Source organism: Carettochelys insculpta, chromosome 8, assembly GCF_033958435.1.
Source record: "Carettochelys insculpta isolate YL-2023 chromosome 8, ASM3395843v1, whole genome shotgun sequence".
In the NCBI taxonomy this organism is placed as follows: Eukaryota; Metazoa; Chordata; order Testudines; family Carettochelyidae; genus Carettochelys; species Carettochelys insculpta.
The window spans coordinates 3,655,073-3,670,658 of NC_134144.1; the positions used below are offsets into that span (position 1 = coordinate 3,655,073).

Sequence of the window (15,586 nt, forward strand, 5' to 3'; positions counted from 1 at the left end):
CATGAAATTTTACAGTTTTTTAAAATTGTCTGACCATGAAATTGATGAACTGTACTGTGAATTTGGTACTCATATGGTCACTTTACTCAGTCATGAAGAAAATCTAATAAAAAAAAATAGAACATCTGTGGAGTGCACCAGCGTAGAGTACTGAGATACTGTTCAGTTAAGATACTGTTGTATTTAAATTATAACCTAAACAGATTTCACCTTTCCCACTAGAGGTGTTAACCAGTAAGCATGAGCCTTACCATTTACCTGGCCCTTGCTGGCGTACTCCAGTGGTAACCAGCCACGCCTTGCCAGAATGACCCCAGATGCAGAGGAAGCAGCAGGCCAGGAGGCAGGACCTCATGGCTATGGCAGAACCCCACAGTTGTGGCTGCAGCAGGGTTGGGTAGCAGCCCCCAATTTAAATGCTAGTGTTTAACAGATTAACTGTTTTTAACTCCCCTAGTTGCCTTGTACCCAGCTAACTTTAGTTTTTCACTTCCTAACCTTTAACCCACTGCCCCTCAACTAAAGATGGCAAGAGGAAGAGTTCAGCTGATCTCTGGCATTTTTAAGTTCCTGTCAATTTAAATTTTAATTACCTTTTCAATTCTTCTGATAGAGAAGACTTGGATTCAATTCTCTTCCTGCACAGTAGCTTTTGAAGGAGTTGGCAGTTCAGCTATTAGCCTGCAGATTAACTGTCATTTGTTTGATGTGTCTCAAATTTTGGAGGGTCATGGTGATTCCTTACATCCTTCTAAGAGGTTTCTAGCACCACAGTATACCAGGGCAGGTAGTCCAGACCATCCAAAATGCTAATTGAATACTGAATATTTGATCTAATTAAAGAGTGACAGCTACATAAGTGTAATGAAAGAAGCCTGTAGACAGTGTTTGCTCTCTGAGATGAGTTCAGGTTGTATAATTTTGAATGGAGGTGAGTTGTTCCAGGAAGAAATTGGTAACCTTGGGAGATACCGGACTTGTTGCTGGAATGTGGGAGGGAACAGTAAGGTTGTCTGGCTGGAAGAGGGGTCTCCATTATGAGCTGATCATTTCCTCCCTCTAACAAAGGATAAAACTAAGAAATTCGGTGTTTGAAAGTACACTGTTTCTAAATTTGTAGATATACATAGAAAATTGTTATGATAGGGTTTCCTCAAGAGCACTGCTTTAGTTCAATTGAACAATGAAGTACTTTAGGCAACTGGACATTCTTTTTAGTATATGCTTGTTTGATTATACTCTACAGGCACTATGCAGATACTTTGCTTTTTGTGGTGACCTACCAATCTGAGTGTTCCTAAAACATTTATTTTCATTGTATAGTCTTTGCTTGGATTTTCACTCTTCAGATGCTGCCATGCATTATGGTGTGAAGGCAAGGTTTTGTGGTTAGTCCTGTGTGGATGTGAAGTTTGTATCGATATGGGATTCACAAACACAGTCCCTCAGATATCCACATCCATGGATATAGACCAGGATGCTGGTGGACAGGGATACTGCCACCCCCACTTTTTCTAGGATACAAGTTTCAAAAGGTAGGGTGGACTGTTTCAATCCCAAATGTACATTGTACACTGAAAGAAGCCTGTCTCCTCTTCTGTCTTGCTTTTATTCACTTAGCTGGTTTGAAACACAGCCTTCTTTTTTGCAAGCATTTTCCTCAGAGCGGCTGTGGGGAAAGACAGGGGAAAGCATAAATCCTAGCAGAGGATTGTGACCCCAAGTGAGTGTTGTAATCAGATAAAGGAAAAGCACCCATGCTGCTCCTGTCAGAGGAAATGTAGGAAATGTTCAGACAGAACTTGGAGGAAATATTTCTCTTTGAAAGTCCAGAAAAGTTTCTTCTGACTCCTGGCACTTTTTGTGTCCTTGTTTAGGCTGATGCCTCAAAAATTGCAAGCTTCTAAGAAAAAGACTGACTTCTAGGTCTGGCTGATGTTTTGAAGTGTGTGTGAGAGACAGCGTGTTCTGTGTCAGTAGGTAAACATAGGGGCCGTGTCTACACTACAGTAATCTTCTGGAAGATCATGTCTATGCATAAAAAAGCAGCTCGAAAGAATGTTCTGCTCCTTTGAAAGAGAGCATCTACATAGCCCCCGCTCTTATGAAAGAACGGACTAGAGATCAAAAGATCAGGCACCATGAGGACTGTCCTTTTGAGAGAAGGGCCCTCAGAGCATCTACACACGATGTTTTCCAAAAGAACCTTTTTGGGAAACGGTGCTGTTCCTGATCTGAGAATGGAAGATGGCTTCCAGAAGAAGAGCCGCCTCCTTTTGATTTCTGATTGAAAGAGTGAATTTTGTGTGTAATGCTCCACGTGCTCTTTGAGATGAGGACTTGATTTTTCAGAAGGACTTGCTAGTGTAGATGTGGTAAGGGGGAAAAAATAGCTCTTGCAATAATTGTTTATCTCTGCTGCTCTACTACCTAGTGTGGCTGTTACTCTTGGGTGAGAATATTTTACCTATTGTGGAAAATATTTACGGCCATGTCAGCCCTTAAGGAAAAAGAGGACAGATGTACTTGATAATGTGATTGAGATCAAGTGGTTACTGGTTCAAATAGCAGTTTGTAAGAAGAGAGTGAAACTGTTCCCTGTGATAGTTGAAATAATCAGCAACCTACTGTTGACAGTTTTGTAGTTTCCTTCAATGGTGAAGCGGAAAGAGCACAGGGGCAACATTTTAAAAGGTGGTACCTATGTTTATGCTGTAATTAGTAACCCATCATGCCAGCTTAAGGAAAGAAGCATATATTTTCCCTAATTAGGAGTATGTCTACTGTGAGAGAGAAAAAGGAACTTTTATGCAAGGAAGGTGGCCTTTATTTAGCTGTGTGATTTTTAATTCCATATTAGTCTTAATATTGACCTTTAACATGTATAGTGAAGATCTGATCTTAACTTTGCTCTCTACATTCACATAATGATTTTTAAAATATTCTAATATATGGCTTCCATGACACCAGATCAATAAACCAATAGTTCTGAAATGACAGAGTATTGCCATATTCCTCTGTAATTTAAACATGATTAGCTGACGAAGATTATGATCAATATGGTAGAAGGAGATAAATTAATTGATTATCCTTTCAGGATGATAAGAGGCCTATTGCAGGTGGGTTGTAACTAATGAAGCTGCTTCTTCATTTATATGAGCAATTTTTTTTACAATGTATTCTCACTAAATCATGGTTATGCCTCATTCATTTACATGAAAAACATAAGCTGTAGACCAGTTCCTTATTAAAATTACATTCATGTGAAATGAAGTGGTATGCGTGTGCAACTTAACAATATCCCTGTCTACCTTATAGTGTACTCAGAAAAATCATCTGCTCATTTACATATACCTTTTTATACCATTTGAACAAAACGGAGATTGAATACTGTTGAATTTAATTAAATCAGTCTTCTAATTTCTTATATCAGCAGCAACAATGGTTGTAGTAATATCGGTATAGGTAGGTGCTGGTGTGGAGAGAGCTACTGGGCTGCAGACGCCTTTGCAAGTTTTCTTCCAGAATTGCTGCTAATTGTAGGACAAAGAATCACAAAACAAGTTTCCTGTTTTTCTTCAAAGAAATTAATTTAGTTCTTGGCCTGATCATCTTTCCAAATATGTGAACATCGTGTGGTATTTACTTTTGTACTAACAGACAAAAAAACTTAGTTATAGTGGTAACTAAGTATGACAAGGGCTGTTATGATTAAAAACAGAAGACCCACCATATGGAAATAAACAAATTAAACTTTTATATAAAATGCAGTCTTTTTAAAATAAATGTGTAGATAACATTGCACTGTATATTAAACAAAATAAATTTGTTTGTCCTTGTATTCCTGCCTTACCTTAACCTGTAGAGCACTAATTTTGTTTTATTCATCCACACTGCCACATGCATCGTTCAGTATTTCAATACTCATTACCTTGTTATGGCCATTAAAAAACAAACAGAACCCCCTCAAACAGTGAACCAGCAAATACATATGGCCCACAGGCAATCCACTATTTTCCACATACTTTATTTGCATGAGAAATCAAAGCAAAAATAGTCCAACTGCTTCCCCATTCAGAATAATGCTTTCTGTGGTTAAGAGATACCAACAAATCTCATCCTCTTCTTCAGATATGGTTCAATAATACCTTTCCCCAACCCATAATTTCACAAGGAGGGAGGAAAATCTAATCTACTGTTTCTGACCTCAGTGTGTGAGCTAGAAATCCCACTATTCCAGACAGTATATTTTACCTTTCCGCAAATCTGCAAACCTTGAGGGTAGACTATACATCAAACCACAGAGGAGAAAAAGGCGTCAACATGTCTCTTAGGATGTACTGCATTTTCATTTGCAGTTTATTTCAAGAGAGTACAAAACTGGTGTTTTGTGTAACTCTGATCAACAGCAAGTGCTGCCATGTGGGTTATGTGCTATTTTTACACCTGTGTGTTGCTTGAATACTTTTTTACCTTTCTGTAACTGTTAGTCTTACTTTTATAAAATAAATAAACAATCTCTCATTCCACATACCTGGAAATAACTCTAAGTTATGGTTAAAGATTGTTTGTTTGCTTTCAGAAATGCCAAATCTTTGTAGAACATCCCATGGGTTCTCCAAACATTGTTACCACTCCCCAGGATCCCTGGTACTTTGTCCTGCAACATTTTCTAGCACATTGTTTCCCAGGTCCTGGCTTTCTGCCCTGTGGAGCCTCACTCTGTTCAATAGCACACCCTTTTGTAGCTTGTATAGCTAGCTGCATGAGGCACCTAGTAGGCCATGTAGGCTTCCTGAAGTGCAAAGGGCTGAAAAATACAAAGCTCGTTTTCAAAAACCGGGTCTTTGACTAGTTATTGTTTTAGAGCTTATTCTATAAATCTGGAGCGTTACCATCATTCTATTTTCAGCTAGTGACTCAAAAATTAGAGAATTTGCATAAAAGTTTCAAAATTTTAAAGTATCCAAAGTTTAAAAGTAGTATTCCCAAAGCCCTAGCTTTCAAAAATACTCAAATGTATCCTGGAAGTAAACCCACAAATGCTGTATGTCCACAAAGTTATGTGGTGGGTGTGGCTAACCAAACTCTTCTAATACTCAACTGTAAAATTGCTACAGAAAGGATTTATAGTCAATGAAATTCTAATGATCACTTAACTCCATTCAAACAATTTTGTTTGTGTTGCTGAAAATTTCTGCTGAATCTTCAGAATGAGTTTGTCATTCTTCAAGACATATTAATGTTCCAAACTGAAGAAATAGGATACTAAAAATAAGAATGTGTTATATTGTTTGCCGTTTTAATTACACATAAACTACCCTCAGTCCATAAGTAATTTAGATACCTTTTATCAGTAGCCTTGCTTGAAAGGTAACATAATTTGAAGCACTAGTCTTCTGAGGACTGTGTATGTGTGTATGCAATGCTGCCAGAGAATTTTCCCCAGTAATGTTTGTGTGGCTGGTTCTGGCATCCTTTGGCACCATTGGGTCTGCACAATCTCAGTTCCTTCTTACTGCCCATGATGGTTGCCATGACAACGGCATTCGCTGGCTGGCTGGCTGGCTAACACCAGTCACCAATTCACAGGTGTCAGTCATCCTAGTCCCAATATTCAGTTGTTGACTCCAGACACCAGAACCTAACCACCACTCTCTCACCTCCTAACAACTGTCTCCAGAACACCACTGATCTCCCAGTTGGAGACAACATTTGTCAGAACTGTAAAGCCAATCCCTGGACCCCCATCATAGGATTTGCATAAGATGGGAATCCATTGTTTCACTTTGACCCTCTCCCAGGTACTCATGGAAAAGTACACGTCTTAAGATATATTCCAGTATCAGGTGTCATGCCTACATGTCCCTGCAAAACCCGTCTCCGTACTTCAGGGGCTGACCCACTTGTCTGAAGTAAGGCTAAACTTGTCTCTTTGCTAATGGGTCATTCATGCCCTAAAGTACCTTTAACGGCCATCACGCGGCATGGCTGTTTTATAGCACAGGTTTATACTCCATATTCCTACTTTAAGCTACAAAGATGGTACATTCATACAAATTGGAAAAACACATTCAGTAAATTATAACTTGTCTAATGATACCTTACATGAGGTACTTTGCATGAAGCATATTCCAGTTATGTCAGATTCATATTAATCCGCATATTTTCATAAAGCATATGGATGAGCCCATCACTGGTTTCCTTCCACACGGAGGGATTCCTGTGTCATTACGAAGTAATATTGCCTAGTTTGTGTTTAGCAGAGTGGAGTAGAGCAGCCTTGTTTCAGAGTAAGAGTTTACATTCATGGAGTTATTCAAGAACAGCTCCTGCACTTTAAATTTATGCCTTACCTTTGTCTGTGTAGACAAGCCAAAGCCATACTCAGTGCAGCGAGCATGCACAATTATTTCTTTTGTTATAAGAACCATTGAAGCAATTCCCATTGACAGTAATGGGCAAGAAATTCTAGTTTTCTTAATGAAGCTGACTTTCAAATATATCCATTGACTGAAATGAATGCAATGAAATGAAGTGGCAAGCACGCCACAGGAGAACAAAACAGTATCTGCCAGCTCAGACTTTTGGAAGTAACAGCTTCGATTTTAGGACCCCAACCTTGAAGATCAGTGGTGTAGAATTGGTTCCTGCCTGTGTACTTGTCTGAGTTCTGTGCCCTGTGAATTGTGACTCCTTTCAGTCTACACTTTGGCTTAATGATTTACATGCTTATCTCTTGTTCTAGTTGCCCAGAAGATTGTAGCAACAAGAAAGAAACAGCAGCTTTCAATAGGTCCCTGCAAATCTTTACCAAACTCTCCAAGTCACTCCTCCGTGTGTTCTGCACAAGTTTCTGCTGTTCATATCAGCCAGGTACGGTAAGGAATCTTTGCTTTGGGAAGAAAATGATGGAACATTAGAGTGCATTTAAAGCCTACGACTTCTTTTTGTTGTTGTTGTTGTTGTTGTTGTTGTTGCTTTGTCAGCAGTTAGATTTTTGTAAAAAGCTTACTGTGATCTCCAGTATAAAACAGTGTGTTCATAATTGGCTCGATTTTGCTTTAAGTAACTGCTGTGGCAAAACATTTTTGTTGGGAACTGGTTTTAAAACAATCCTTGGTCATGCTGGTTATGTTCTGCAGCCTGCTGATATAAGTGGAGGGATTGTTATAGTCACAAGATTTGCTGTTTTACTTTTTTAATTAGCTTAAAGTGCTTTAGTCCTCACTGTGGTTTAATCATATGCTGAACGGTAGTTGGTACATCTCAATGGTTAATACACTTGAGTTTCAAATTTGGCACCACTATTAAATTTTATTATCCCTCTCCCCTATGCTCAATTGAGATCATACACCTTTAGTGTCATTACTGTGTATGTTTGCTGAATTATTCAAATTGTTTGACAGCTAGCAAATACTAAGTAAAAAATTAAACTGCTACCTTCTATGCTGAATACATTACTAATTTGCAATCAGTGTTTTAATATGTACAATGTTGATACCTGCATAACAGTTAAGCTCAAGAGTCCCATAGTTTGTATGCTATGAATCTTCCTCAGAATCTAAATTGAATTTCCTGAAAAGAGCACTTGATAAGCTTTCTTGCATTGACTGTGTGTGATGTTGTAAAAGATCTTAGAATAGTTTAAGTGTGAACATAGTGCAACATTGTCTCTCAATGTTTATTATAATATCTTGTTTGGTCTTTTTTCATTTTGAATAGAAGTTTCTATTCTGTTAAAATATTTAGGAACATTAGGATTAGGCAAGTTTGTTTCCTTAATTTAATGTGAATCCAAATATTAAAGGCAAGAGAAAATTAATTACCGTTAGAGATATTTAAGAATAATATAACATGCATCATGCTTCTACAGTCTTACTGTAGTGTTTCTGTACCTTTGTTATTTTGTTTTTGGGTTTGTTTTTTTCCTTTTTTCTAACCATTTTAAAACATGGAGAATAAATACTTCTCAAAAGGTATCTGCTTTATTGGATTTCCACTCTTATCGAGCTACCTAATGTACAAGGTGACCGCTGTCATTGGGCTCATGTTTTGAGGTTTGTTACGGCCTCACAGCTGTACCTCTGTCTCGTTCTCTCTTCACCCCCCTGCAGTCAGGTATCTATGCAGCCTTGTCACTTTCTTTCCTGCTGCCTTTAGTAGTGTCAGATAGTGCACTGTCTCAGTGATGCCATTCAGTTTATAACATGTTTTCTACTACTGTAGTTGTTCGTAGAGCTTTTCTTCAATCCCCATTAAAAAGTGTTGTGAATAAATATTTTTCAGTTTGGTTGGATACAACAGCTGTCTTTTCACCAGGATATTTCCAGACTCTCTCGGTTTTTGTGGGGCTTCACCATATGCCAGTAACAGGGTATAAGTCTACTGTTCTCCTTTCTCCAGGCCTACTGATGGGTGAAGGGAAAGGTGGCAGTAGCTGTAGCCGGAACTCTGGCCTTGCTGTGCCATAGCTCCGTGTGTGCCTCTGAGAGAGTGGGGGTGGAAAATGGGGAGAAACCAGGGCTGACTTCCCTAACCTCCACCCCTTCTGGGAGCTGGGAGCCAGGTCGCAGGCCCATGGCAGCTTTCAACCCAGCTGCCTTTCCCCACTACCTGCAGCTGGCGAAGAAATAGTAAAGCCAACTCCCTGGCAAAGGGAGAAGTCTTGCGGCACACCAAAGGCTGCCTGCAAGGTATATTGAGAGGAACAGGCATGTGGATCTTAAGTGAGGGTTGAACCTGATTTAATGTGGTGTTTATCTAGAAAATGTCTAGGACTGAGCTCGGTAAGTACTTGGCTTAAAGTCCATTGTCAAATACGTTTATAGTGCCCTTAAACTGTCTTTTGGATTAATTACTGAAGGTTGGCTAGCATCCTGACTGCAGCCTGGTTCTGCCAGAGACAGCAGAGTAAAACCCATTTTCCCTGAGAATACTTACACGTGTGGTAGTCACTGTCTCTGTATGAAATTAGCAGGGACTTATGTTAGTGTGGTATTTTCAGGCTGTAAACTGTGGCAGTGGGATTAAATACAGGTTGAACCCCTCTTGTCCAGCACCTTTGGGAACTGACAGGTGCTGAAGAAGAGAATTTGCCAGACCATGGGAGGTCAATATTGCCTATCACATTGCTAACACTTCCACTGCTTACTGGGCTCTGAGAAGACATTTGGAGTAAATTAGAGCTAAATAACAGCACAGAACGCTGAGAGCCAGAACTGGTGGCTGTAAACTAATTTTATGGGACCACAGGAAACTTGGACACCCCCATGATTAGTGGTTGTCTGGCTAACTAAAATCATTCTGGATTATGGGTATTGCTAGATTAGAGAGTTCCAGATTAGAGAGGTTCAACCTGTAGTGTACTAAATCTTTTATCATGTATTTCATTATAGACCTCAGCAAACAGCTACTAGTAGCTATTCAAGGCATCAGGAAAAGATCACCTTGTGCATGCACTAGAGATGCCATCTTCATCCACCAGGAAGTAAAACTGCCTGTGCCTTCCTATCGGTATCTCCAGCTTCAGCAGTTCCTAACCAGCCTTATGGGAGGCAGACAATCAGTTGATCTTATTAGCCTCATCTTGGCCAAGGCAGAAGCAATTCTTATTTTTGTTAAAGATGGCTACAAGGAAATTTGTCATCTTTGGGGGCTGGCTTAAAATCATACTCCAAATAGGGCACTCCGGAATAACAGAACTACTGTTTCCCTGTCTGCATCTGTCTGTGAGAGGATAGTGATCCCAGATAAATGGTGGTTCAGGGCCATCTGGCTTCTTGAAAGGATCCTAAAGAAGCAGATTAAAAGTTGAAAAGGTTAACATTCCAGTGTGTAAAGGCCCCTGTGGAAACTAAGGGACGATCTATTCATTTCAGTAGTTTAAAGACTAATTTAATTGTTCATTTGATAACTATGTTTGGCTGCAATGAACATGTCAAATCTGTTTTTCTGTTGGGTTTGCTCAGGACATGAGGCACTTCATTAACCACCTACCGCAGAGGGGTCATTTAAATTCTAACCAGTTGGGTTTGGGCCACTTAATAAAGCTGAGCCAGTAGGTATCATGTGGAAGATTATATTCCAGATGCATGAGTTCATTTTATGATAGGAGAGAGCTACTGACTTTGGTGACACACACTTTTTATTCTGAAAAGAATATCCATTCATACAGATATTGCATAGTTGGTGATTACAGTTCATTTCAGTAAAACTGTTATCTTTCCAGATACTTATGCCTACCTGATCATACCAGCAGTCTGATACAAAAAGATCTGTTTGTGTTTTGGAGCAAACAGAGGCCCTAAAATGCTACCTAGCTTTTTGTTCCATTTGACAGTGCATTAGGGGTCTTATGTAACCAAGCATACCATTTCAAAGTATATCTGATTGCATTTTTTTCATTTTTACGGTTTAGAAGGCCCACAACTTGAAAGTCACATCAAGGCTCATTCTGTTCTGGGAAAGCCCGTTTTACATAGTAGCCACTGAACTGTGGAGTAGACTCCCAAAGTACTCACGCTGGCTTGCACACACTTACACGTGTTAGAATCTAGGCAAGAATCCATGTTTAAATTAGCTACCCGGCAAGTTGGGGTCCCAACAGTTTCCAGCCTTCTGAAATTCTGTTCACTATGTCCTTTGTCTATTGAAATGGATGCATCATTTTGTCCTTTGCAGATGATACTGTAATCTTACCATTGCTGCTTGTGTTGTCATTGAGTCCTCTTAAAATTAAAGGACAACATTGAAACTTCAAGCCATTTCACCATTTAGCTGATTAGATTATTTTAGCTTTTGTTCTGTGTTTTATTTTAAAGTCAGTTTTTGTCTTCAAGAGTGGAAATCCAATGGGATTAGTTACCTTTGGGGAAAAAAATAAATTACTCATTGTTCTTGTTGTCTGAAGAGTCATATCTTCGCAGATTAGAACTCAGCTTCCTTTGCTGAGTTTGGTGGTTTCTGTAACATTTTGCTACATATAAATTTTACATTTCAGTCTTTCTTGGTTGGATTGCTGTTCACTTTTGAAAGAACTAATTTTAATATTCAAGGCAGAGTATAGGAGTAAGAGTGAGGTGAGCATAGAATGCCTCTCTAGAGGTCTCTAAGCTGAACTTGAAATCTGTATTACTCTATGGCTGAAGGCAAGACCTAGGAGTGTTTCTGCATATAACCAGGGGTGAGTGTGACTCTGAGTGAGTACCAAATGAAGTAGGAAAATTAAACTTTTATTTTTAATGTCTTGAAAAATATATTACTTTATGGTATCCTGAAACAAATAAGTATAAATTAATTTGTCATATTGTGGTAGTTGAAAATGTGTCTACCTCAGCAGCAGAAATGTTTCATTTTTCTCTTGTGTGAATGGAAGTGGAATTTTTAAAAAAGGTTAACAGTGCTATCAAGCGTCCTAGGGTAGGTTTCACTAATTTTGTAAGCCTGTGCTCCATTCTTGTATTTGAGGATAAAGTAGATAATACTGTGACTTGCCAGTTGCTTGATAGCAGCATAACACTGTTAAAACTAACCTTAATCATTGCAGACCAGTAATGGAGGAGGGAGTTTAAGTGATTATTCCTCCTCTGTTCCATCAACTCCAAGCACCAGCCAGAAGGAGCTACGGATTGATGTTCCTCCCACTGCCAACACTCCAACACCTGTTCGTAAACAGTCCAAGCGCCGCTCCAACCTCTTCACGGTGAGTAGGTCAGGGAAGAAAATTTTACTGTTTATCAAGTTTGACAACAAAATGTATATCCTCCATAGCCAAACTAATTGAATTTAAATAGAAATTCTAGGAAGGTTCACTTGTTTCAAGGCAAAAGTCTGAATATTTTTAAGGAATTCCTTTGTGTTAAAACTCTCATCTAGATACGATGAGGGGTTTTTTTTAAACGGAGTCCAGGTGTTTCATTGCTCTGAAACTCATCACGAGTGCAGTCCCTGTGGGTGCTGCACTCCAGGTGATAGTGTTTCCCAGCACCATTGATTGGAGGTCCTCAGTAGCTGTGCCTATTTGGGAAATACATGTGCAGCTGCTATCCTGCAGCGCTGTTGGAGTCTGCTTGGCACGAACATGTCCCAACCACCTCGGTTGCTGCTCAGCCTTGCTCAGCAGCAAAACCTGCATAGGTACCTGTTCTTGGACTTTCTTTTCAAGCAAACTCTCAAGATATCAGGGTACCCTGGTATTAAAAAAATGTAGTTCCTGCAAGGACTTCATGCCATGGTGTGACAGACATTTCCTGTAGGTGAAATGTCTTGATGAAATGCATGTCTCAGCAAAGTGTGTCCATGGAAATGGTTTAAAAGCCAGGGCTCTCCACAACTGAGACCTGCATTTAAAAATTATGCTCATTGAAAAATCTCTCCAGTGAGTACCAGAGACAGGCATAAAAAAACCCCTTTCTTATGTGCTCTTCATTGAGTTCAGAGCTGATCAAGAGCATGGCTCTACTCTCTCTCTCTCCAGAAGAGAGAGAGAGAGCTTCAACCTACCCACACTGTCAAAGAAATGGTCTCTAGCAAGGTCATTGCCATTTGGCCAACAGCCCCATGACTTGCCTGGCACCTTGGGTGCCAGGGACACATTGCAGAAGAGTAAGGGGTCAAGCCCAGAAAATGGATGGGTCTCCTCAGCAACAAAGGTGCCAACACTCATGTCTGGTGCAGACGACAACACTGGATGCACAACCCAGCACTGGCTGATGGCACCACCACGTGTCTGCTGACCTCCCTGAAGACTAAATACAAGACATGTACCCCAATCGTCTCTATCCACAAACCTTTGGTGCCGCGTCCTTTGGTATAGCAGCAATTTCTGACATACCAAGACATCTCTGTTGCCTCAGTGCTAGAATTGTCCCTGATAAAGTTTGGAGGGCTCAGTTTTAATTCAGCCAACCTCTCCTATGGAACACAAAATTCACTGAGCGGGACAATGATGATAAGATGCAGTCTTTTCACTACCTGACTCTCTACCAGCACCACAAATACACATATCCCTCTAGGCTATGGCCCATAAGAATCAATCCCAATTCCTGTGGTTCAGTCCCCTGTTTATGGGACATCACATGCGATACCTTAGGCAGTGGCCAGCTTTGGACCTATGAGCAGCTTATGAAGCCCATACTCCCACACCTCACCACTCAGAGTACAGATTCACACTCTAGCAGTGATCGGTCTCCTTAATCCTATCCAGATTTAGAGCTTCAGCTGACATGAGGAAGTAGAGGCAGAGTCTCACTTCCACATACCAGATTTCTGTCCATCAAATGTCTCATAGGCACAGCGTCCATCTGTCCAATGGTTAAAGCAAGAATATGCCCACAGCCTCTGGACTGCATGATAAAATACACCAGACAACATAGGATATGTCTTCAGGGCTGGCTGAGCTTAGTATACAAACTCACCTGTCTGCACATGAACCTCCTAGAATTCAGAGCGGGCTGGTATGCATGTCTTCACTTTCTCCCGCTCATAGGAAACCAGTTTGACTCTTGACAGGTAGTGTAGCATGCACATTCTACAGATCAGGGTGAGCATTATCACACTCCCTTTGCATGGAAGCCATCAAACTGTGGAACTGGTGCACATGTCACAAAAACATCACGGCTTCCTAGCTGTCTGGGTGTCAGAAGGCTACCCCCAACACACTCACCAGAATCTTCCAGAAGACCCCGAATATGAACTAAACACAAGTCTGTCTTCAAGTATTTTCCATATGGTGTTTTCCATTGATAGACATATTTGCCACAGCAAAGAACAGCAAATGCTATCTATTCTGTTCCAACATGGGAGTTGGGATCACATCCCTAGAACCTGTATTCCTAATCTCATGGAACAAGGTGGTCATATGCATTCCTGCCAATTCCACTTATGCATGGAGTCTACAAAAACAGGGACAACAGTGCCAAGGTCATATTTATTGCTCCACCATGGCCCAGACAGACATGGTGTAGGTATCTTTACTTGCTGCTCATGTCACTCTGCCCTCCAGAGCGATCAGATTTCTCCCAGAGCCGTTGATGCATAGTCCATCCATAACTGGAGAGGCTCCATCTGAAACCATGGCTTCTTCATGGTTCCAAGTGAGCTAGCCTCTGTGGAGCAAGTCAAAGGTATTACTATTCAGTAAAAGAGACAGTCATTTACCTTATTCAGAAACGAATGTGTGGCCCTTTGGAACTTGAATAAGGGGACTCTGTGATAGAAAAAGAACTGACGGGGTTGGGACGTGTGTGCGCCAAACAGACTCTGGTGATGCCATGAGACGACAACTGTGCATGTACATCCTGACTAGGCATTGCTACCAAAGATCGCTGATCAGTGGTGCTTGTATGCTCCATCACATGGAGTGGAGCACCCATGGGAACACACATCTGAGAGAACCTCAGTTACTGGACAAGGTGAGTAACCTCTTTATGAGTAGAACAGTTTCTGTTCAGGCTGTTCTGAAGCTTCTGCAATATGTAATAAAGCCCCAGGAAATTAAACATTCCATATCATAGATATGAAACTTTCATTCTTCTTCGAGTGGTCCCCATGGGTGCTCCACAATAGGTGTCGGGCTCGCCCGGTGCCGCAGATCGGAAATCTTCCAGCAGTTTCTCCTGGATCACGCATGCGCCAGCACGCGCCGCCCCCCTGTGCGCCCCCGGCCGCGTGCACGATCCAGTCCCCACCAGTTCCTTCTCAACCGCCATCGGCTGCAGACGGAATCCACTCAGGCTAAGGCCAGAGTCAGATTACTTAGTGGTTTTTTTCCACGTGTAATTTGTTGTTTTCGGTTATTAAACAAAAAAAAAACAGAGAAAGCAAAGACAAAGAGAATATCAGCGAAAAAAAAAAAAAAAAGGAAAAAGAGAGGAGCGGAGAAGAGAAGAGCGGACGTGAAGGCCATTTAGGCCGCCCGCTGCCACAGGCCGGTGATCACTATTTGGGGTGGAAAGGCACGGATTAAGTGCTAAGTACCCTATTAACAATAAAGGACTCACCGCAGTGGCCTCTTCAGGTTTTACAAAGCGGGAGTCATGCTGTGAAGCTATGCCGGCCTCCGTGGGGCATAGCGAAGGCATCGATGCCTGGGGGAATTACAGGCTACCCAGACGCGTTCTCACTGTGCTAAGCTCACAGCCAGGGCCAGGAAGGACAGAGCGATGAGGCGTAAAATGCTCTTGTTGATAAGGCTCTCCAGCCGGACTTGCCAGAGAAGCCTCACCCAGAAGGGCCCTCTGGGTTGCATAGGAGGAGGGTAGTTTTTCTCTGACTCCCTCAGTGCAGAAACGGAGGAAACTCTCCCTGGCTCGATCCTTGCCGTGCGTTTGCAGCAAGCAGGATGAGCGGAGCACACAGCCACCAGACGCATATTCAGGCAAGCGGCAGCGCACGTGGCAGAGGCTGAGCCTCCGGTTATACGACAGCCGGCACGCGCGGTGCCGAGAGCGTCAGCCAGGCAAGCGCCGGAACCGGCGGCATCGCCACAGGCGGCACAGACCCCCCCACAGCACCAGCGGTGCAGGGGTGCCAGGCATGGAGCCTGCAGGCACCGGAGGGGGATACCCGCGCGGCGCTGACAGTG

General features: G+C 41.5%; 1 protein-coding gene across 6 annotated transcripts in view; it reads left to right on the top strand.

The window, feature by feature from the left end:
• The window catches only part of AGAP1 (ArfGAP with GTPase domain, ankyrin repeat and PH domain 1), a 507,914-nt gene that overhangs the window by 231,203 nt on the left and 261,125 nt on the right, over positions 1-15,586 (top strand). For all 6 annotated transcript variants that reach the window (XM_075000598.1, XM_075000599.1, XM_075000597.1 and 3 more), the window contains 2 exons: positions 6,749-6,876; positions 11,549-11,704. In XM_075000598.1, the coding sequence (XP_074856699.1) occupies positions 6,749-6,876; positions 11,549-11,704 (284 nt within the window). The remainder of the gene's footprint in view (positions 1-6,748; positions 6,877-11,548; positions 11,705-15,586) is intronic.